This window comes from Eleginops maclovinus, chromosome 3, assembly GCF_036324505.1.
Source record: "Eleginops maclovinus isolate JMC-PN-2008 ecotype Puerto Natales chromosome 3, JC_Emac_rtc_rv5, whole genome shotgun sequence".
Taxonomy (NCBI): Eukaryota; Metazoa; Chordata; class Actinopteri; order Perciformes; family Eleginopidae; genus Eleginops; species Eleginops maclovinus.
Window position 1 is genome coordinate 17,675,797 of NC_086351.1, and position 22,442 is coordinate 17,698,238.

General features: G+C 39.1%; 1 protein-coding gene across 1 annotated transcript in view; it reads right to left on the bottom strand.

Annotated features, from left to right (window-relative positions):
* Positions 1-2,856: 2,856 nt before the first annotated feature.
* The window catches only part of LOC134861875 (exostosin-1a-like), a 35,415-nt gene continuing 15,829 nt past the window's right edge, over positions 2,857-22,442 (bottom strand). Inside the window, exons 3-12 of the mRNA XM_063879448.1 lie at positions 16,251-16,344; positions 13,016-13,123; positions 12,515-12,634; positions 10,547-10,679; positions 9,858-9,976; positions 8,459-8,554; positions 7,244-7,333; positions 6,510-6,670; positions 6,235-6,406; positions 2,857-5,748 (exon numbers count right to left, since the gene is read on the bottom strand). Of these exons, the coding sequence (XP_063735518.1) occupies positions 5,563-5,748; positions 6,235-6,406; positions 6,510-6,670; positions 7,244-7,333; positions 8,459-8,554; positions 9,858-9,976; positions 10,547-10,679; positions 12,515-12,634; positions 13,016-13,123; positions 16,251-16,344 (1,279 nt within the window). The 3' untranslated portion in view covers positions 2,857-5,562. The remainder of the gene's footprint in view (positions 5,749-6,234; positions 6,407-6,509; positions 6,671-7,243; positions 7,334-8,458; positions 8,555-9,857; positions 9,977-10,546; positions 10,680-12,514; positions 12,635-13,015; positions 13,124-16,250; positions 16,345-22,442) is intronic.

Consider the following 22,442-nt stretch of genomic DNA (forward strand, 5'->3'; position numbering starts at 1 on the left):
TTGTTGTTTCATAGTATTCCCTCTAACTTTGTTAGTGGTTCACTTCTCACTGACGTTACGCAATGTCCAATAAAGTGTAGTAGGTCGAATTACCGCTGTATGAATCTACTCATGGCTGCTGGAGGCTTCTGATAGACACTTAACCTATTTTATACAGTTTATGGTTATACTGCCAGGCCCATTATGACTCACACCTGGTGTATCAACAGAGTGGCCTCAACAAATCGGGAAGCTTTTAGGTATTAATCCCCTTTTTTCACAGTAGACATTTCGACAACTGATTGTTTTATCCAGGGGTGTCAGTTGCAGGGATCTGCTTCTGTACATGCTCTTCTACTGGTAGGCCTGCAGAGCCATTATCAACGTTACGTTGATACACATGAACCTTATATGCTTCTATAAAAACTCACGTTTGCTGTCACATAATGATAATGATTCCCTCAATAAATGTTATTTGGGCAAATTCATTGAGAGAACATTAATAAGGTGACACATTGTGTACATGAGAATGAAAGACTGAAATGAACAACACCTGCATAACATATGAAGTCCTTTGAGTTGAATACCCACTACAACTGGCCATCCATGCACACTACAAAAAAAACAATGTCCAAAGAGTATATTAGATGGAGAGATGAGAAGCATGTCTGGCAGAGAGGCCAACTTATCTACAATCGAATTGCAAAATTGGTATGCAGTAAAGCGGAGTGTCTCATAGGCTACAGCATCTGCTGCTGTAGACGGCTGCCAGTTGAGCATGTTTATGATTTACAAGCAGTAGGGCTCCACATCATTAGATTAAAGTTACATTTGGTTGTTATTATCAGCATAGATTGAGAATTGATTCATCAAATCAGTTCAAGTAACATGCCCGGCACACCGATGCGAAGCTGGATATCTGCAGTTACATCGCAAATTGAAAACAATGTAAAGTCACATAATGCATCATTATCCCAGGAAAATAAAATTGGCAGTAAGCATTCATTATGTTAGAGGAAGTAATGTGTGCAAATGTGCTCAGAATCAAACAGAAACCCCTTTTCCTACACATGCCAATACTGCACATACAGTACTTACAGGATCATTGTGAGATTAATTTGATATTGATCTAGTCCAAATTACTACACCATTCCCAAATTGAAAGCAGACAGATACAGGAGAGAGAAAAATGAATATAAAACGATGTTTAATACAAAACCTGATGGAAGGAGCTTTTAATGTAATACTGTTATGATCATTTTAAATCATAATCTTTAGTTTCTTCTGAAGCATGCACAGAAATGACTATATGACATGTTTTAACACAAAGATGCACATATCGGGATGGTGACACACTTTTGGTCTGCCATCTGCTAGACAGGATAATTTTAACTAGATAGCTGAATGCTTGTTGTTGTTGTAATTTGACAGAGTTGTCTAAACAGCTTGTGAGAAAGCAACCACTTCTATACTTGCCTGCTTTTAGAGGAGCTACTGTGTTGACGCACAATGTGTGAGTCACAAAGGCTGAACATCTGATTATCTCTACATACCAAACAGAAGTATATTATTATGTGCACAGCTGTATGAAATGCTTTGCTTTGTATTTGTTAAAGTAATCTTATATGTATACACAAACACAATCAGGAGAAATGTAGGCTAAAGAAGTCTGTTTTTTATCTAGGCAACTGCTGAGTGGGGAGCTCTATTCCTAGGAAATGAATTGTTTCTGACTAATGGTGCCATAATGTGCCTAATCTTCATTTATTTAATTATATCTCCACAGGGAACCCCTTCTACTTTTCTGTAACTACTTTGTTATTAGGCACTGTATGACATACTGTAGTACTGTCACTGCAAACATTACATTTGTTTTGACCTTCTATGCTCATTAAGTATATAATGTACTGGTAGATTTTTATCAAATACACTTAGTGATGGGTTTCCTTCAATTTATTTAAACTATAACTGATTTGAAACATGCTCCATTAATATGTGATGTAAAGCTGATAGAAAAGGAAGGACATTTCTCAAAATTGGCCTGGAGTCACAGTATTAACTCTTTCAGTGGGGAACTGACTTCATGCATGCTGAGATCCATCTCCTCTGCAGATACACATCTCCTCAGTAGGACCACGAGACGTTGAACTGATTAGCACACTGTTAACTCACACAAGGAGACCTTTGGCAGTGGATTTACCTCCCCAGCGCAGTGTTTTCACTTCATGGTTGACCAAAAATCACTTATTCCCTTCCACTCTGTGCAACAAAGCATCTGCACATCTGGATCTCTGAGATTTTCTCCTGATTTGTTCCACAGACCATTCAGAATTGTCCAAATGTTTTCCTTTCAGTGTGTCACTCGATAATGTATGCTGTGAAGGCACAGGCCCAGTTTTCTATACTGCACAGCTTTTTCCTCTGAGATTTATGCCCAGTTTTTGTGTCAGTGTGTGCGTATGTTTTGGGGGTAGCAATCTCTCGTGTAGCTGTTGCTGCAGCTGAGTTGGCAGCTCTCATGCACCATGGGATCATCCTGGATAGATGCTGTTATTTCTGCAGCGTGTCTAAACCGATCATCCTGACACAGATTTATGTAAACACAGCAGTTTCTTGGCATAGGAAGAGGTTCACACACGCACAAGGAGGAAGGAAGCTAAAGGTATTATTTAGTTTGGCTCTCCCTCAGTGGGTGCAGTGCATAAACCCAACACGGGAAATGTGTTTTGGGATCCCTGAAAATGTGTTACTAGCAGGTCAGAGAGGGAGAGGGATGACAACTAGGTCAGTGTAGAATTTCAAGTGTTATTGTAATATCTTAAGTTAGATTCAATGACAAACACACATGGTCACTGGTCAGCCAAAAACACACGCAAATAAAAATTTTAATCAAACATTTTATTGGAGTTTTTGTTTTTGTTTTATAAAATTATTTTACAAAATGGTGAATTTTCCTCTATCTTTCCATTTTAATCTCTATAAAATTAGGTCTGCAGTTACAGAAGAGAGGGAAAGAAGCAGGCAGAGGTTCAGTGGGGATGACATCCTGTCTCACAAATACTGTGCAAGAGAGAATTATGCGTGTGGTACATGTACAAGTTCCTACTACAGAAAAGGCAGGAATGTCAGCATCAGATGTGGTGATAAGTCTTGGTAGCGCTCCAGTGTTAAACAATATCATTTAGGGAGCCTTTATGTGTTACTGGATATCGATAAAGAAAAAAAGACAATGAAATGAAAACAAGGACCTGTTTTTGCACAAGCCAGATGAGAAAAAACTGTATTTCTTCTGAAGGCACATCAATATATAAACCCCCTGCCCTCTGAAACAAAACATTAGGAAGGAGAAAGATAGAGAAAATATCCACTTAAATATTGCACCAAGTTCATTTCTGAAATGTGATTCTCTTTACGACCATATTCAGTTGTCTTGATAGCACTGTGTTCATTAGGGATTGTTTATCTGCTGTGAAGCTGATATCACCACGCAGCACAAATCTCTCACACCTATACCCCTTCCTTTCCTTTCCCCTCTGTCTCACCCATTTTACTTTCTTATGTAGACAGGAAAATACTTTTAATAAACCAAACAAAAATGGGAATTCATGGCATCACTTGTATGACTATCCTTGTAAGATGAAAAGGTTTAAAATTAAAATTATTTATGATCTATTGGCACATTTTATGGTGAAGTTTATGTCACAAAATTAAATCTCCCACAGAAGGCGTGGTTAGATTTTTCTGGAGAAATGTTGCTGGCTTTAGAGGGATATTTCGCTGACAGATCAGTGATTTTATAACACAGGTGCTCATTTTAAATCCATTAAATTGTGTAACTACTTTGGATAAGCTGATATGACGCATCAAGGCATAATCAAAATTAAGCGTGATTGTTATTTGGAACAAAGATTTTAAAGTTAATTGAATGAATTAGCCCTGTGATCCATCAGCAAAAAAAAACACAAGTCCCAATGCTATTCAATATACCAATGTGCAGTAAATTAGTCTCAGATCAAGATGACATATGACAACGACAGAATTATTAAATATACTTGGAACATCCTGGTTTCACATTTTAAGCACAATACCAATCAGAATCCATCTGAGATTAATTAGTGTTAAAATGTGTGACACAATTCTGCATTCTGCTAAAGATTGAAAGGCTTCTTATTTCATGTGTTTATGTTAAAGGAATACTACAAATTAGAAAAACTGCTGTCATAGCTCAACATTTCCTATGCCTTTTAAAAAAATGTTCAATAATTGCTTGTTCAGATTTCTTGTCAGTCTGGTCATATTTGTTGTGGGGGAAATAGAGTAATGTTTTTGTTGTGATGCCAGCTGTGACTGAAGTATTGTTTGATGCTTCTAGATGAAAGCAGAGATAGCTCACGTCACTTGTCAGCCTGAGCCACTGGACAAAAGGAAATTGGGTTTATGGCATAAAAACAATCAATGTGTATAAATATCCCTTGCTAACTAAGCAAACTGAGATTCATTGCCTTGTATTTATTATTATTGTTTAAAACAGACAAATGGTTGGCCGAATTTAGCAAGCTCATCCTCTTTTAACCAAGGCAACTCTTGTGACCTCCCATTATTCTCCAGGCCAGCACATACTACTAATTCATGCTTTTCATATAAGCCTTTAAATTGAAGAAGAGACATAAGGAAGACTGCTTGATAAAATTAAAATACAGAACCCAATTCAATTACTGCATTTCCATTTACTTCCTGTAGATATCATTTTGCACAAAGCAAATTCAGTGAGTCTAGCTAGTTGTCTGATGCTGATTAAAAATATTCAGAATGGCACATTATTTTGTTCGTCAACTAAATACAAATTGAATGTTATTTTACTTCAGAAATATGACTGCAAGAACCATTATTCCATCAATTTAAAAGCAAATCACGAAAAACTAAATGGAAAGCAGCAAGACCAAGGTGCTCATTCTGCAACGTGTCTTTTTCTCCCAGATCCCAACGCCGTTAGATAAACTCGAGGCACTGTGAATATCAGATCGTAACTCAGGTCTGTGAGAGCGGGGCGTCCATCCTCTCTTCACCCACCCTGCTATTGGTTTCAGTTAGGACAATACAGAGAGAGTAGTGCTGGCCATTCATTCACTGTATAAAAAAAATAGCTAAACACAATCCAAAATAGAGTTATCCTCTTCATAGTCATAATCATCAATCATATTCTCTCATTAAAAACGTTCAGGGACCTGTGTGGGGGTACATTGGATTTGGGAGGAGGTTGCCACTGCTTCAACAAGGAAGCAGCAACCTATGATTTCCAACCCTGTGACTTTGGCCACTTCAGATCAAAGTCTAGCCTTTTCAAAAAGTCCTAGTGGGACATATTTGCTCAGCTTTCCCTCAACACACACATGAGGAAGGGTAGAAATGGACACCAAAGAGGAGACTATTGAATGTGTTGTCCTCCGCATGTGTTCCCGTTTCCTCCTCAGTTCCATTTAATTCTCCATTGATGCAGCCATGCGATCATGGAAAGGCTTCTCGACGTGTCCGCCCCCTCGCCCCGCCTTTGTGGTGTCCAGGGAGCGGGGGGGCTTTGGAGGGTTATAGCCTCTCGATGTCCCTGTACTTCTTCCGCAGTATGGACACCTGGTCTTTGAACAGGACCGGGTCCAGCCTCATCTGGGAGTGGACCAGGGGCATGCTGCCAAACCAGCTGGCAAACTTGTTCATGCAGGTCTGACGCTGGGCGAAATGGTCCGGGTCGGCCCAGCGAGACGCCCGGGAGCTCTACGGGTTGGAGGGTGGGGATAGGAGGGGGAGGGAGAAAGAGGAACATGAATAATGCGTTACAAATTATTCTGACCTTCCAGAGCCTATTGTAATTATTCCCAAATGTTTCTTTAAGGCAATAATGCAAAAAAAATCATTTGAATATAAATGTACATATGACTAACGATCTGTTCTAACAATTAAAACTTTAGGGTTTAAGTGGAGCTGTCTAAAAGCCAATCGCCCTCACAGTACTGAGGAAAAGCAAGGGTCTCAGTGAACATTTTTCAAGGTTTTCTCCTAAGAGGAAAGAATTCCTGTATGTTCTTTTTTTAAAAGCTTGTTTTCCAAGTATAGGTATTATATTGCCAACACATTTTTTATCTCCCCAGATAAATTCAACAGTGTACTTTCAGTAATTTCCCCCAAAACTGTGAAAGAAGTGCCTGTTCTACCTTCATTCGTATTATGAAAGTGTTTTACAAGATAAATATTGTGCTTCACCTGTCCCATCATGGTCTCCTTGTATTGTTTCTTCTGGGTGACTTTGATGGGTGGTAGCTTAGACACAGAGGACACCAGAAAATTCATCAGAATGTCCTCGCAGTTCGACATCTGGTCAACCATGTTCTTCAGACTGGCTGGCAGGTAGGTGGTGTACAGATAGTGGTAGTACCTAAGGGAGAACAGAACAGAGTGGATTGTGTTAGGACTGAACTAAAAGTAACTGACACAGAAGATTAAAATACAATACAGAAGCAGAGACAGTGTGTCAGTACTTGTGATAGATGGCAGCCCCGGTCAGCACCATGGAGTAGTCGTTGGTCCATTTGGAGGTGTAGCCCCACCGCTCCTTGTTGCCGTCCCAGAAGTGGCTGCGGGCCGGGTAGCCAACGATGCGGTCTGGGAAACTTTGCCACACTGTGAAGGCAAAGTCCACCTGGAGCCAGACAGAAAGAGGGAGGGAATATATAAGGCCTACACCCACTGTATCAGAAGTGATTATAATATAGAGTGGTGCAGGAATGAGTGCTAAACACAGGAATGAGTTAGCATTTTACACGTTTCGGGTTTCTCGTCTATGCATGTTTTTTAGAATGAGTTTCTGTTGGATGCCAGAAATATTCTCACGTTTTGTTCTAGAACATATAATCTGTCGGCAAATAGCCCCACTAGTGAAGAAGTGGCTTAAAGGTCTCCTATTATTCTATATTTTAACAATATAATAGGGCAATATCTATACAAAACTTGTCTGTGAATTGTTTTGCTCAAAATACCAAACAGATCACCCATTGTAGCATGCCTCATACCCCTCTATTTCAGCCCTGTTCCTGAAGTGCTGATTCTGTGACTGTCGCTTTAAATTTGAGCTGAGCTGAAGCTCGATGTCAACCTCCGGGTCAGCCTACAAAAACACATCATCCCTGCACCACTCTAATTGTTAAAAAAGGACGTATGCAGCATGTGATTTCGATTTAAAATGATTGAAATGTAAATGTCCTGGTGACCTGACCTCTGTGGTGGAGAGCACCGTGTCCTCATCCAGACTGAGCACAGCATCAGTGGGTATGGTGTCGTAGGGCAGAAAACGACTGCTTATCACCTGGTATGATACGTAAAAACACAGAAGAAAAATGTGAGTGGTTGCCTAAAGAGAATAAAAAGCTTTACCTTGCAGCTCAACAATAGTCATGATATGAACAGGGCCCATATAATGTGCCTGACATACAGCTGTACCTGTCTCTTAATCTCTGTTTGTGATACAGAGCGGTTTCATCTTGACAGCAGATTCAAAAACACATGCTGACAAAAGACCCAGGACAGCAGAAATACTGCATTTTCACAGCTAGAAATTTAGCCCAGCAGCTCCTGATTCTGACATGCATCCAGAGGAGTATGCATACCAACTGCTTACAAAGTTGTTTCCAATTAATAAAATACACGTGCACAATGTTATCTTTCAAAATATATTGAAACGTTTTTATCCCTGACAGCATCATATGTGTTAGCCACATCACTACTTAACCTTCAGGTGAAATAACAAACACTTAATGAGAAATCACGTTAGCTTCAATGTAAGCAAATCAGGATTGCAATCCCTGCTGAGCCTCTATACACAGCCTGTCAGTCAAATCCCATACATATTAAATAAAACTAGATGTCTCATCTTGCTTTAAACTATCATGCACTGTATGAGAATGTTGATTTTATAACTGCTTAAAATGCATGACTATTGTTTTTCAGTTCTGCTTTTTCTACCTGATTATGTTTGAGACCTCATTGGCAAATGGTCCTTCAATATGTTAGTAAGTGAATATAAGGTAGAAAAACCTGAGGGACACATTTTTTGTCACATTGTTCTTTCTCCCTGTGGGTTTGAATAAAGAAACTATGAAAGGGAGGGTTTCTATAAATAAATCACATCAACTATTTCCAAATGCAATCCAAGAAAACCCAAATGGTATGAATAGTAATTGAAAAGCTATACTGTACTTAAAGTCAAATTGGACCTGAAGCTCGGAATGAGATATATTGATGTCCTTATTCCAATTTGAAGAGAATAGTCCTGTTTTTTTCTGAATTTAAGCAGCAGGATACATCATACACTTGCACATTTTAACACTTTAAGGAGCCTGCAGTTATCTTGAATTCAAATTAAACTGAAAGTTTTCTAGTGCTGAATGTGAAATGGCTGCCTAATAAGAGAAGTCTAGGTTGTTTTTTTTACCTTGCTTTCGCCTTCTATAACGATGACAGGGATTGAGGTGACAGGCCAGCGGTGCTTGGCAGGAAGCGGCTTGTCACAGTTCCACAAAACGATCACCTGCACAAAGGGGAAATAAAAGTTAGCCGTCATCAAGAACACAACACCTGCATACCCATGTATGAACACCTAATTACAAATATGTTGAAATAGCAGCCTGTAAATGTTTGACAATACATGTCTGGCTATATGTACAGATCAATTTGTGTGCATTAATTCAAAGCTCTATTTGTATTTACTTCCCTTTTTAAGACCAGTGCAGATTCTACTGCAGATCTATTTTCAGAACTGTCACACCAGCTACAGTTGTAAGACAGTGACAAACTGTATTACTGTAAATGGTAAAACGTGTTTTTCTGACACCTTTATGCTAGCTATGCAGTTTTCAATCAAGAAAAACCAAATCCACATTTTTGATGAGCTTGGAAAATGCCAGAATAATAGTTACGTACAGAATTGACTGTACACATGACAACCAGTCCTCCACCACAACATTAAAGAGACCTAGCAGTTCAAATGCTTACCACCATAAACCACATTTTAATAACCAAAACAGCCTTTAATATATATATTCACTGATAAATTAAAGTTGCTATATATAGATCTGATGTTTGACAGCTGTGCATCACATGGTTCTTCAGGTGAAGAACTTTTAGAACATGAATTTCCAACAGGGCGCTTTGCTATAGTATAGCTTTGCCTCCCTTCTGTCCCTAAAACAATGTGTTCGAAACTCTTAATGTTTTCATTTATTAAATATTTTTGCCTCGATTATAGTTCTCTGGAGCATCTTCTCACATCTAATGTTTCACAATTAGAAATGTAATAAATGAACATGGACTGGTGCGATATCCCAATCCCGGCATACAAATGATTTTCTACATACAACAAATGCATTGCTTGGTGCAGATTCTCTTAACAAATTCAAAACATGATCTTTTCAACATATTTTGGAATAATAATGTGATTAATGTTTCAAAAACATTCCCTCTGACTTTGAGTGTCACATCACAAATGAAATTTAAATAAAAAATAATCCAGAATACCTATATTTGTCCCACAGAGGGGAAATGTACGATTGTTACAGCAAAGAGCCAAAGGTAGCTTTATATGTTAATATATATATATATATATATATATATATATATATATATGTGTGTGAGTGTATGTACATTTCACTCAAGAATCATGCATATTAAAAAAAATATATAAAAATTAAATATAAAATCTAGAAATTACACAATTTAAAAAGATACAAATCCAGTACCAATAACAGTTTAAAGATATAGCATCCAGGTGAAAGGATAACAGGAGGTAGTATAAATGGTGGGTAATGTTTTGTTGTGTGTTGGGTTTGGATTACCTGAGCACAGTACTGGGATTTGGCCACAGACAGGAGCAGCTTCATCACTGGCTGGGACTGGGAGACCAGGGGACTCACCACGTGAACGATGGCTGTAAACTTGGTGTATGGTTTAACACCTGAAAACAGCCAGGAAACATCAAAAGTAAGAACAAAAGCAATTCATAAAGGCACCAGAGAAAATGTGTAAATCGATCATGTAGTAGTATCACTTGGACCTGTGCTAAGCTTAACTACAGTTTTATTAGTAACAGCACAAACTACAACTTGTGATATCTCTTTGACAGCTTTGAGAATCTCAAGATTATGCTTGTTTACTTCAATCTGTGTTGAATTGGCACACAGTGCAGCTGAACAGATCTAATTAGGCTTGTAAAGGAAAAGGTGCCAGTTAACCAAATCCCAATGTCAGCATAGAGCCCCATATCTGGCCAATTAGCCAAGCACAAATACAACATGGCAACACGGCAGGTCTAATTGGTGAGCCTCGGTGTGACAAATCATGAATAAATAAAGATATACTGCCTCACTTGTGGCAATGTCACTGATTCACAAGTTAATTTTTACGTGTATCCAACAGCTGCCACGCACCAGCTGTTCCTGTGTTTTGTCGTAAATTAAAATCAGTCTATCAAACCACAGGGAGCGCGAGCGCTGTTTTTTTCTGCATATACGACTAATTAACTGACCCAGCTTGGCGTAGTAGAAGGGGAAGTCTCCCAGGTACGTGGAGTACTGAGGAAGGGTGAAAAGTCCTCCAGGCAGACTGTTCCACATGAGGTTACTCCTTGAGGTGTGCTGCATTACCCGGTCCTGGATGATCTGGATAAAAGAGAAATGGATCCAAAGTTTTCTGTAAAGTTTCAATGATTGGAATTGGCAAATAATAGTCAAATGATTACAATAATCCTTGTTGTTGTGTGAGGCATTGAAAAAAGACATCAAAGGGCTAATATATTTGTACAAACAGTGTAACAGAAGACAGACATCAACATTAAATTAGCTTTGTTAAAAGGTCTTCCATGTGTATTCGTTTTAAAATAAACCTTAATGATGTCCGCCTTTTGTTGTACGGAAACTGAGGGCTGACATATCCTGTAGTAAACTAAAGACAGAAACACATCAGTTCAAATAAACAAAAAACCTGCAAACGACCACAAATGACTAATTTTCCTTATGCTGTCATGTCTTAATAACTTAAAGAATATAATTACACGGTGACATCAATTCAGTATTTAAAAAGAAAGAAGTGTTTTGGCATCAGCTGTTCCATAATCTTATAAACAGAATTGACAAGTTTATATGTTTGTTTGGCCAGATATCACACGCAGTGTGTCTGCAGGCTTTGCAGGCATTTTCCCACTCCACTTACAAAGAGAGAGAAGATACCTTAATAAAACATTAAGCATTCTCAGGAGCTATTGGTTAGCAACAGAGGAACGTGAACCCTGTAGGATATAGTGGTAATAAACAGAATATTAATGTTCAGCTTGTTATTAGTAAAATATGTAGAATTCCTGGCTAATGGTGGCTCACTAATTGGTTAAACCTGAAGCCAAAACATTGCCATGTTACCATCTTCGTACTATGGTATGTGTTGGAACGAGGTTAAGATACTGAGAGTGTAAACAGATCGAAAGATCAGCTTCTTCAGGGTGTAACTGTACCCTGCTGACAGAGAAATATCCAGCCCTGCCTTTGAGTGCCCTGACTTCTTCCTCCTGGGAAGAGGCCCTGTAACCCTATATGAGGACAGCAGCTACTGGTGTAGACTGCAGACAGGCAGCAATGAGGCTTATGTGTAACACAACTGAAAATGAACAGTTTGTTCAAATAAAGATTCAAACATACTTTCAATAAAATAAACTTAAGCTACAAGTCAAATTCTGAAACATGCATATTTTCAACATTCTGTTCACCTACCAGTTGTAATTGAGAAGTCTACTGCTGGCCACTGCTGATAGTGGCTGTGGTGAATCTCAAGTATGACTTCAGTGAAAAATCCTGCCTTACACAACCTATCTGTTTCTCTGTTTTGCTCCCTTATCCTTTTTCTCTCCTCATGCCCTCATCTTTACTTGTTTATAATTCTAGCCCTAGAGCTGTAAGATAGCCTGCTACTCACTAGAAAGAATAAAGATAAATGGAGTCTGACAGGAACAAACTACTGACATGATTGATAGCAAAAGCTGCAGCAAGAGCATCAAAAACATGACAGCAGAGTTTAACTATATATATCATCCCTCTTGGTTTTCAATCTAGGCTGGAGCAGTTTGGGTATTACTGTCTGTCTGCGACTACACAGTCTGTGCTTGTAAGATGTCGGTTCAAAGTCAGTAAGCGGGATACACAGGGTTGAGTTACTTGAAAACATATATGAAAAAAAGCTTGAGTGCATCTGCAATTTAAGCTGAACAAAAGCCGAATAACAGGAACATCTTACATTTTAAATTACTGGATAAAAAAAAAAAACCCAGCAGGTTCTGTTATAAAGTGCATAATACTGACACACAAATGACTGTCATTTTAAAAGCAGGCACGTAGTGGGTATTAGCCCCTTTTCATTTGTTTTTTAATAGGAAAATAATGTACATGTATAGCAATTCACAATTATATTCAAATGAAATGAGTTGTATATATTAAAATTGTGGTTTTACCTCCAGTGTGGTCAGCACTATCTTCTCTACAGAGTTGAAATACGCCTCCCATAAGAACTGGGTCTGGTGTCTAAGGGACAAGATCTTGTCTGGGTGGATGGAGCGCACTGTAGAGGGGATCTGGGAATTAAAGAAATCAATGTTAGCATATTAAATCAGATAGATAAAAAAAGAAAAAGAAGTCTAGCCTTGTTGAATTATAATGGCTCTGGTCAATTCACCCACAAAATGCATTGACTGCAGAACAAGTAGCAGATCTGCCTCAATGACTGCCTGTCATAAACAATAAATCTGTTATACAGCGTACAGTTGTTTAAGGAGGCAGCAGTCTGAATTAAAAACCCTTTTATTCACAAACATTGTTATCAAGAAAAGAGGATGCATTGTGAATGATACAGTGGAGCAGCACAGATGTATTCTTTCTGTTGGTTAGTTTCAGCAGGGTGGACTAAAGCTTTGTCAAGTCATTCTAGTCTCTACTGTAGTAGCAGCTGAACCTACCTGTAATAGCAGCCTTTCATCCCCAATCACAGCGGCCGTATTCCAGTCGATGATTTCTGAGAACGGCAGCTCCCAGCCGTTACTTAACATCACCGGCACACACGCTGCCTGTAAGAGCAATAACACACAAACAATAGACTGTTTATTAATTTTCTCATCATAAATGGTAAAAATGCAGACATACATCAACAAGAAATTATGTATTTATAAAAACAAATCAGGGGTGTAGAGACGTTCCATGATCTAAGTACGGTTTGACTCTAATATGTAATGTCACCATTGTTGGTCCCATCAGAGGCTTTGATTGTTCTCCTGTAATCAACCTTTTACTTTCACTTTTGATTTGCAACATTCTAACAGAGCCAAATCAAAGGAACTACTGGTATTGGATGGCTGTTGGTCCAAGTTTCCAATTGTTTCTACAGGACGTAATAAAATTAAGTAAAAAAATAATGTGGACTGGATCTTTGTAGCAGTTATAATCTTCTACTTCTTAGATAAGACCTGCTGTCTGTTTTTGGAAAAAACACACATGATAGAGGGATGCGGTGATATTTTGAATAAAACCGTCACGCTTTATATTGAGTGAGACATTTTGTGTTCTTGATGATTTCTCCTGCTCGGGAAAACATCATTCCAAGGAGCAACAGAAGACTAAAAGGGTGGCATTATTTATGCATTTGAATGTGAGGTCTATTTACTTATTTGATTGATGATTTTCCCCCATCACATTGGGTCATTTGATTGGCCCTTTAAGTCAAGTTATTTGACTGACGAGGCTTATTGAGCAATTCATTGGCCAGTGATATCGAGTCATTTGTTGGCCTATTGAATCGAGTCATTTGATTGGCCTGTTGTTTCAAGTAATGCACTCTGCAGAGCAAACGCAGTGAAATGTAAACTCTGCATTTAACCTATCCTAGTTTTAGAGTGAGAACAATGTGGTGCTGATGAATGACAGGACGATTGATACCATGGGTTTGAGTGAAGCTAGAAAACAGCTCTTATGTCCCATGTGTCACCAGTCTTAAAATATTTATATCCAACGGAACATCCCGACAACATGCTTGAGGTAAAGTGTGTATTTCTAAAAGAAATGTTATAAAGACAGACTGGATACAGAGGATAAACTTAAAAAGATATTACCAATAGGCTTATGCTCCGCAAACCCATGTCATCAGCGTGCAGGGTCCATTTCCAAAGCAATAAAACCGGCACTTGAACAAATAGAGGAAACATATCTTCCAACACATTTCCATTAACTACAGAACTGCTGAAGTACCTTGATGAGTAACTCTGCAGTGCGGCTTTATAAAAACAATGATTATGTTCAGTGGAAAGGAAGAACAACATATACTAAGACATTAATCCCCAATGTGTGAGAGATTTATGAAACTGCATAGTGTGTATCCATGTTTGTGAACGTTCATGTGAAATCACATGACGTGTGTGTTTGTTAAGGGTTGAAAAGTACAGCATCCAGACGTCAGTGACCGGCCCTATAATCTGTTAAGCGGGGGTACCATTCCCTGATTGGCCTTGGTCACTAAACATGCTCACGCACGTCCAAGCTCAAACACTCTTGCATCAGCGTGCTGCGGCAGTCTAATCTCCTCGGTGTCGTTAGCAAAGGCAGCAATCTGCTCAAACGTGCCATGCTTTCCCTACCTATCTGCTCTCACTAATGAACTAGACTCCTGTAGCTCAATCCTCTCCCCACCTCATCACATCACTCGCACACATTCATTAATAAAACTGACTGCCATGAACTTCCTACATTTTGCAAAACACGTGCCTAACAGAGTTCATCAATGTGACTCTGTGCTTGTCATGGCACCTGCATTGCACACCCTCACCCTGCCAGATTGCACTCTTCATTATCTGCCAAATCAGTTCCCCTCTTCCCACAGCTTCCTATCTGGCCTGTTTGAATACTCAGATGAGCCAATGTAACGAATACAGCAGTGTCAGCCTGTTCTCCTTAGCTCCTGCATAAGGCAGTGAATAAACCGATACCTCCAGGCCATGAGGCAACTCTGCTCTCCAGACAACCTTTGCATGTTTCTTCCACTGCTGTTGGACTTCCACTTTCCGTTCACCTGGTCATCAGTCTGCTGTCTGACATCGCCTAACTCCTGGTTCCTGAGTGGTGCAATTATCGCCCCTTTCCAGTCAATAAAGAGTTGCTGCCCAAATTGAACTCAGAAGTCATCATTCTATTCTACTTTCTCAAAAAAAACCATGCATTCTTACCTGACGATTCCACAGCAGTTTTTCCCAGGAGTACAGCTTACATGAGCTGATAAAAAAGCCACCCACAAAGAGGAAAATAGCACCAAGAATTTGGTTGCTTTTCATTAACTATGAGAAAAATATTGAGTTATTTACCACTGTTGCTTGTAACTTTACTCACTGGAGAAGGGAAAACAGCTAAGACGGGAAATCTAATTGAACACAGAGGCATTCACCTCCCTGCTCCCCTATGTATTTACTCAAATCAAAGCAAATGGTAATTCAATAAGCACTATTCTCACAAGAAGGAAGTATAGGAATGAATAAAAATGAAACTTTTTTTATTGAATGAACTCTCTTTAAGTATAGCTAAGCACTGTCCCAAAAGAAGCTTGAACATCTCTGTACCCCCAAGTGAGGAGGCAGAGTGTGAGAATGAGGCAGTAAGTGGGAATTACCATACGGAATTCAAGTCACTAGTTGGAGTCTGTACCAAAATAAAAAGCGTATTATAAATGCAAAGTTAGTAGTAAAAGTTGAATATGTCAGGGTAACCGGCGAAGACACTGAGTCAGAGGCAGCTGTATCAACACTGGCAGCACATTAGCAAGATGACTAAATGTGGGTAAGAGAGCTACTAGAGGCATCACTTTTTCCATTCTCCCTGGTTAATGGCTCTATTGTTTGGTCACCGCAGCTTCAGGGCTGACGCAATAAAAGGTTTCTATAAACCAGTAACACTTATTTTTTTTCAATATGTTCAGCGGCCAACCCAAGTTGCCAAAATGTACCTTATGGATCTATGTGGGTCAGCCATTGATTTGGGTTTAAATTGGGTCAAACTTAAACAATACATCTAATTACATCCTTCTGTTCTTTGTGGTATTTACTCTGTTGCAGTATCTGTGCATGTGTTCTGAATCACAGTCATGCATCTACCGTAATGGATGGTGGTTTATTTACAGCTTGGCTACAATGAGCAACATATGCATGTGTCACTGACCTGCAAAGCCTCTAAGAAGCGAAAAGACCCCAGCCGTCTTCCTCGAGGAACCAGACAGAACGTGGAGTTGTACAGCATCTCTCTGTAGTCATACCTGTAGGGTGATAAGAAAGGAAAAATGACAGCAACTAAGAATTAGTACTGATATGTGAAGTATACAAAAGCAGATCACAAAGATAGAGTCGCACAACTGAACACTCTTTTTGAACCAGTGCATCAGTTTTTGTTTTAACTCTAAAGCCTTCAGCTCAACTGATATCAAAAGACAGAAGTCTGAGTCTAGGATCACAGCCAATACCAAGGCCAAGTTTCCTGAAACAGTCTCAGTGCAGCGGCAGGAGAAAGAACAGAGAGGGCAGGCCTCTTTAACGATGAAATACCTAGAAAGCACAAGTTCTTTCAGGAAAAATCCCAAACTTTGATCTGGCCGCCTCTCTCTTACCTTCTGCCCTCTCCCCTGCACATCTCAACACCTCTCCCTCCATCCAATCTTAGCCTCAGTCAGCACTTGCTGGGATTAAGGAGCTGCTTGGAATTCCTTCAGTGTCGATATGTGAGAGTGTGCAGAAGAGTGCGTATTTTATGTGTTGACTGAATGTCGTTTCATTTTTTATGGGATGCAAAGTGTGCACATTTCATTTCTCAGGGTATTACAGGTTAACAAGCATGCATGCAAATGTGTGCTTGTGTTTAAAACAACATGCGGCCACACTGCATAGCAAAGCAAATGATAAACGTGAGTGAAGCATAGAGAGAGCGTAGGGTGCGTGCCTGTGGCTATTTTCCTATACTTTTCTTTATGGTATTGATTTATAATGCATTTGGCTGCGTTTCTAAGTGCACTGTTGCTGGTCTGGCGCTACACAGAGATATGCTGTTGTCTCCATTAATACATTATGTTATAAAGTACAATTCTTTTCAATTCTATGCATTATGTGCATAATACACATTTAGCAACATTAAATATAGCAAAAAGGTGTCCTAACAGTACAAACATGTTTGTGTATTCAATGATCAAGGGATTTATGGAGCTTATTTGATTCATTTTTATTATCTTTATTTACATAATTGAATTCCTATTTTATTCAGCCTTGCGTTTGTAATAAGTGTATACATTTTAAATCACAAAGCTATGTGTTACTCTGGTTATTACCTGGGAAGGGGGCGAAAATATTGTTTTGATTTTTTGCAAATTGTCTAGGTGTTTGTGATAAACTTTTTGATTTACCTTTGTGTACGAAAAGTGTTATATAAATAAAGTTTGATTTGATTTGAATGAAGAGAGGGTTTCTTAAAATGTTACCATATTTATTTAATGTCATTATTTCGAATATAAGAGCCAGGCAAAATTATCTAAAACTTAAGCATTGAGACGTTTCATTTCCTCAACTTAGAGGTGTAAGCATCAAAGTATGTGCAATGTAAGCAGATTGATGTGGTTTAAACCAATCAGAACACATTTTTTTGCAAAATAAAAAACTCGGTCTTATCCCCCCCAGTATGCAGATTGATCTGTAGTTTGTAGTAGGCTTGTAGTTTAGTGGACTATTGCCTGACTCTTTTTTTTTTTTAGGGAAATCTGAGTTCAAAAGACTTGGGCTGACCTTTAAGAGGCTACACAAACAGTTGACTTGTGGAGGTCATGGTTGTGTGAAATTTGAAGTATGGTGTACACACATGGCGTAAAGAGCATATGATGCAATTCTGTCAGCCACTGACGTACCCATTAAGCACAAATCTCTTGTTCTACAGTACACTGGGGTCACAAATGAGTGCAAGGGAACATATCAACTGCAATGTTGAATCGACTCTTCTGATTATGCAATATCTATCTGGATAATCCTCCCTCAGAGTACACACCATTCACAATTAACAGTCACTACATTGGGTTTAGAGAAGATTAATAGTCATAAAAAACATAAAAGCCCCAGTTAAGCTTGATGCTTGATATATAGTAATCCACTGTAATGTACACAGAAACACATTATCCATAAAGACAGAACACTGTGCATCCATTATGACAACAATCGGATTCAAAACTCTGACTCCCTCGCAGATATGAGCTATCATTAGGCATGATATACAAATAATCCAGTCAGAGGCACATATTGACTGACCTTTTTTCAGGCCTATAAAAACAAAAGTATAGGTCCGTATCAGAGCCTGGCTGCGTGTAAATCTCCTATCCATCCATATCCTGTCAGTGCAAACGCAGAAAACACCAGATGTTCCTCTCCCTGCATACCTTCATTCTTCCCTACTCTTCCAGATGGCTGCCTGTGGGGAGGAGCAGTCTCACAGTATGCCACCGCATGTCAGCGGAGATGTTAAGGATAAGGAGCGGTCACAAAATATCTTCTACATAAACCCTTTTCCTTTTCTGTTTGATTTTTCTTCTATTTTTAAAGTGCGGATGCAGGCACTGTATGCGTTCAACAGATTGATCTGATTGGGGGAAAAAAACTGGATAAACGTCATTGTCAGGGAGGAATTAGCCATACCCTGCATCACAATTAACTCTATATGCTATGACATAGATCCTGCCTAGTCCCATACTCACAGTACTCTAACATGCAGATGGTCACTGGTGAGCAAATGTTGTTATTACACTTGTTATTAAGGCTATTATTATAAATACAGTTATGAAAATAGGCTACTTTTAAACAACAGGTTTTAATAATGGCACAGCACCATCACACTCTACATTAGCATCTTCTTTGCCTAAAAAAATAAAAAGGTATTTATGCACAATATCGAGAAACTTTACCATATAATGTAGAACTGATATATTTTAAACTGATACCAGAGTATTTGTTTGAACAGGTGTTACATATTAACCTTCATATACTTTCATTGGTATCATGAGAATAGCCAAACCAAACTGCAAAAACTATGTATTCTGCTGTCGAGCTTCAGCCTGAGAGATGCATGTGGTGGAAATGTCCACTGAGGATTGAACCTCGGCTGTTCCATCAGACTGAACACACTGTTGACGTTTCCTGATTCTAGTTGCTTTTGCTCAGAAAACTATCAATTTTGTTTTGAATTTGTTTTATATGACCATGTTATGTGGGGAAGCAGCTTGCGGGTGCATTTCTAGGGGTTTTAAGAGTCATTCTCTTGTTGATTAGAAACACTGAATGGATTTAATGAAGGAAAGGAATGCATTCCAGAGAAGATGTCATCATTGCTACTGCTCACTAGTCCTGAAAAACTCTATAGAAGCAAGAGAAACTCTTTGATCACCTCTCTGTGTATCAGAGGCCTACAGAGAGTTTCAGAGCACTGTCAGTAGGACCATATATTAAATGAGGAGACATATTATGTACATTCAAAGTCTATTAGCAAAGTCCATCAGAGGGCTAGGCAGTATAGAACTGCAGTTACTTACATCCAAGTAACTTTTTGGCATGTCGACATAATGGCATCGCTAACTTTAATATTTCTGAGAGATGCTCATTATAGACATGGAGGTATAGAGGTAAATGAATAATGGAAAAGTATTTTCTGGTACATGCCTGAATGTTTTATTTGGGAGAACGAGAAAGGTCCAGACAGGAAAACAGTGACCCATCACCTTAGTGTATTGCTGTAGGGCATCTTCTGTTTTCCTGTCTTTGTAAAAAATCTATTTATTCATGAATATATAATGATAGGTCATGTATTAATACTGCAGGAAAGGAACACAGCATGAGTCACAGAAAGAGAAAAAGGATAACAGGAAGCTAGACGGGTCAAAAAATAAAAAAGATCAACCAGTCTCCTAGCAACAAGAAAATGGATGGTATGAAAAAGAAATGCATGGCTCACTCTGTCAAGTGCCCAAGGAGATTCAGAAGAACAGCCAAAGTGTGTGTCTCTCATAATCCATGCAGACCACACTCATTTACTACACAACAACTCATAGAAAGGAATCAAGAAGGCTCTGCTTCATCTGTTGCATGACAAGTCACAGTGCAGCGTAGACTCCCCTAAACGGTTTATGTGATGGAAAACATGCCCACAGGGATCATTTATTTAGTTCAATGTCGCACATTTGATTTTCAATCATTCTTGAGGTATATTTTCTCAATTGACAGGACCAGTGAAGTGCTACGGAATAAAAAGATGTTGGTCATTTCGCAATCCTTGTCCTTTCATCTGCTTTTTGCAACACCATATCAGTCAGGCAAAATAAATTAAGAAAACTATTGTGTAATATAAGCTTTGAAGTTATTGCAAATCAACAAAACACACATTATAAAAGAAGATGGAGGAATTAATTGGATACGTAGAAAAAGAAGTAAACGGATAATATGTCCTCGATCATGGTCAAAAGATTAACCTCTTGGAAGGCAGCTGTGGCATAATTAATCTGTACTGGACAAAAAGGCCACAGAAGGGTCCAAGTAGTTTAGTTGAGTTAAACAGAACGCTTTAAAATTGTCACCTGGACTCTTTAAAATATTCAGCCTCCAGTTCATTGTGTAGGCGTCACTCATCTTGGTCCTAGAGAGAATCCTCAACGGGGAATTCTCAGATAAACTTCAGAGGGGAAAGTGATGGCAGCTTCAGCACTATCTCCCTCTCTTACTCTTCTCCCATTCCGTACGGACTTCATATCTCATTTTTTGCTTCCTCTTCTCTGTTGAACCGAGTTGATGGGCAGTTGGCTGTTGCCAAGACTATGAGTTCAAGCCAAAGGAATTTCAGCCTGAAAGGCACCGAGTGAAAGTGACTGTCATCGGATGAGAAAGGGAAGGATGAAAAAACAGCAGTTGACAACCGCATGCTGAATCCAAGCCCCACACAGACAGAGCCACCCATGGCACGACTCTCTCACACAACACACAACACACACACAAGTTTTGATCTTGACACACATCAGAGCAACTTTGAAAGTTCAAGAAACTGCCAGACCCGCTTTAGACCCAACTGCTTTCTTTCCCTTGAAAAGACTGCGCACCAAGAGGTAGACATGTTCAACAAATGGTGACATGCAAAGGGAGGGAAACTAGCACAGCGCACAAAACACTGACTTCAAATAAAACAAATACTTTCTCTCTGAAAGACTTTCATTTGAGAAATCCACACACAGACACTGTGTTTTCAGGCAGGAGAGGATTAATTAGAGAATGGTTTGATCTCCATGAGGCGATCAAACGGCTGCTCGTTTTCGGGGGTTAATGAGCACCCATCATACTCATCTTCCGTGGTGTTAATTAGACATCGAGATGAACATAAAAAAGCACACCTCTGGTATAGAAAGAGTCCTTTGTAAAAAGAGATCCCTGAAAAAATAGGCATTGGCTACCTTACATTTTAGTGGCTGAATGACTATGAAGAGTGTGACACTAACTTGCCTGAAGTTATGGAGCTTAAAATACTCTACTGGCCTCAGGACGCAAGCAATAGAGATTGACGACCAACGCTATTATGAATGAGCTTCACTGCACTATCTTGTTCTTAATGGTGTAGTTAATCTAGGCTGTGTTACCTGCAGCAAAGATAGATAGATGAGCAACATCTTTTAAGCGATGGAGCTGGCTAATGTTGCCCTTCCAGCAGGAATAGGGACATAACACTGGAATAAAAAAGTGGATGGCAGCAGAGCTTTAGGGGAAATGAAAATTTAATTGAAAAAACACAGAGTGGCTGTGTAATGCTACCTTAAGGGTGAATGTGTATAATTATCATTCTGCTTTATCTTTTACCTTTATTGTTCTTTTTTCAAACGGTAAGCTGTGAAAATGGTCTCTGAGGTAGACTATCCAGTTCTTAAGACATCCAGAGGTCATCTGAAAAGTTAACTCTCAACATGCTAGTAAGGAATGTCTTGGCTTCATCGTAAAGACTGAAGTCCAATAGGCTATATCATGGTTATTGATAACTAATAAAGGTTGAGAAGATGTAATAGGTTGTTTCAATAAACACAAGGCAAAAGAAAATTAGAGGCAGGAGAACACGGGGTAATTGTTCCACTTCTCTAAGCCATAATGTGAAAAATATTGGATGAAAGTGCATGGTTGGGTTACACTTTATAGGAAAGAACAAACATTGTTGCCTGATGGGGCTCAGGGAGCACTACCTGCTCCACCCGGAGTCAATGGGGCAAAGATGATGGTAATACCAGAATGACTTTTTGAAAAACAAAGCCTTTACTTTTCCTCAAGGCACCTTTGTTTCTCTCATCTTCCATTGGTTAATGAGTTC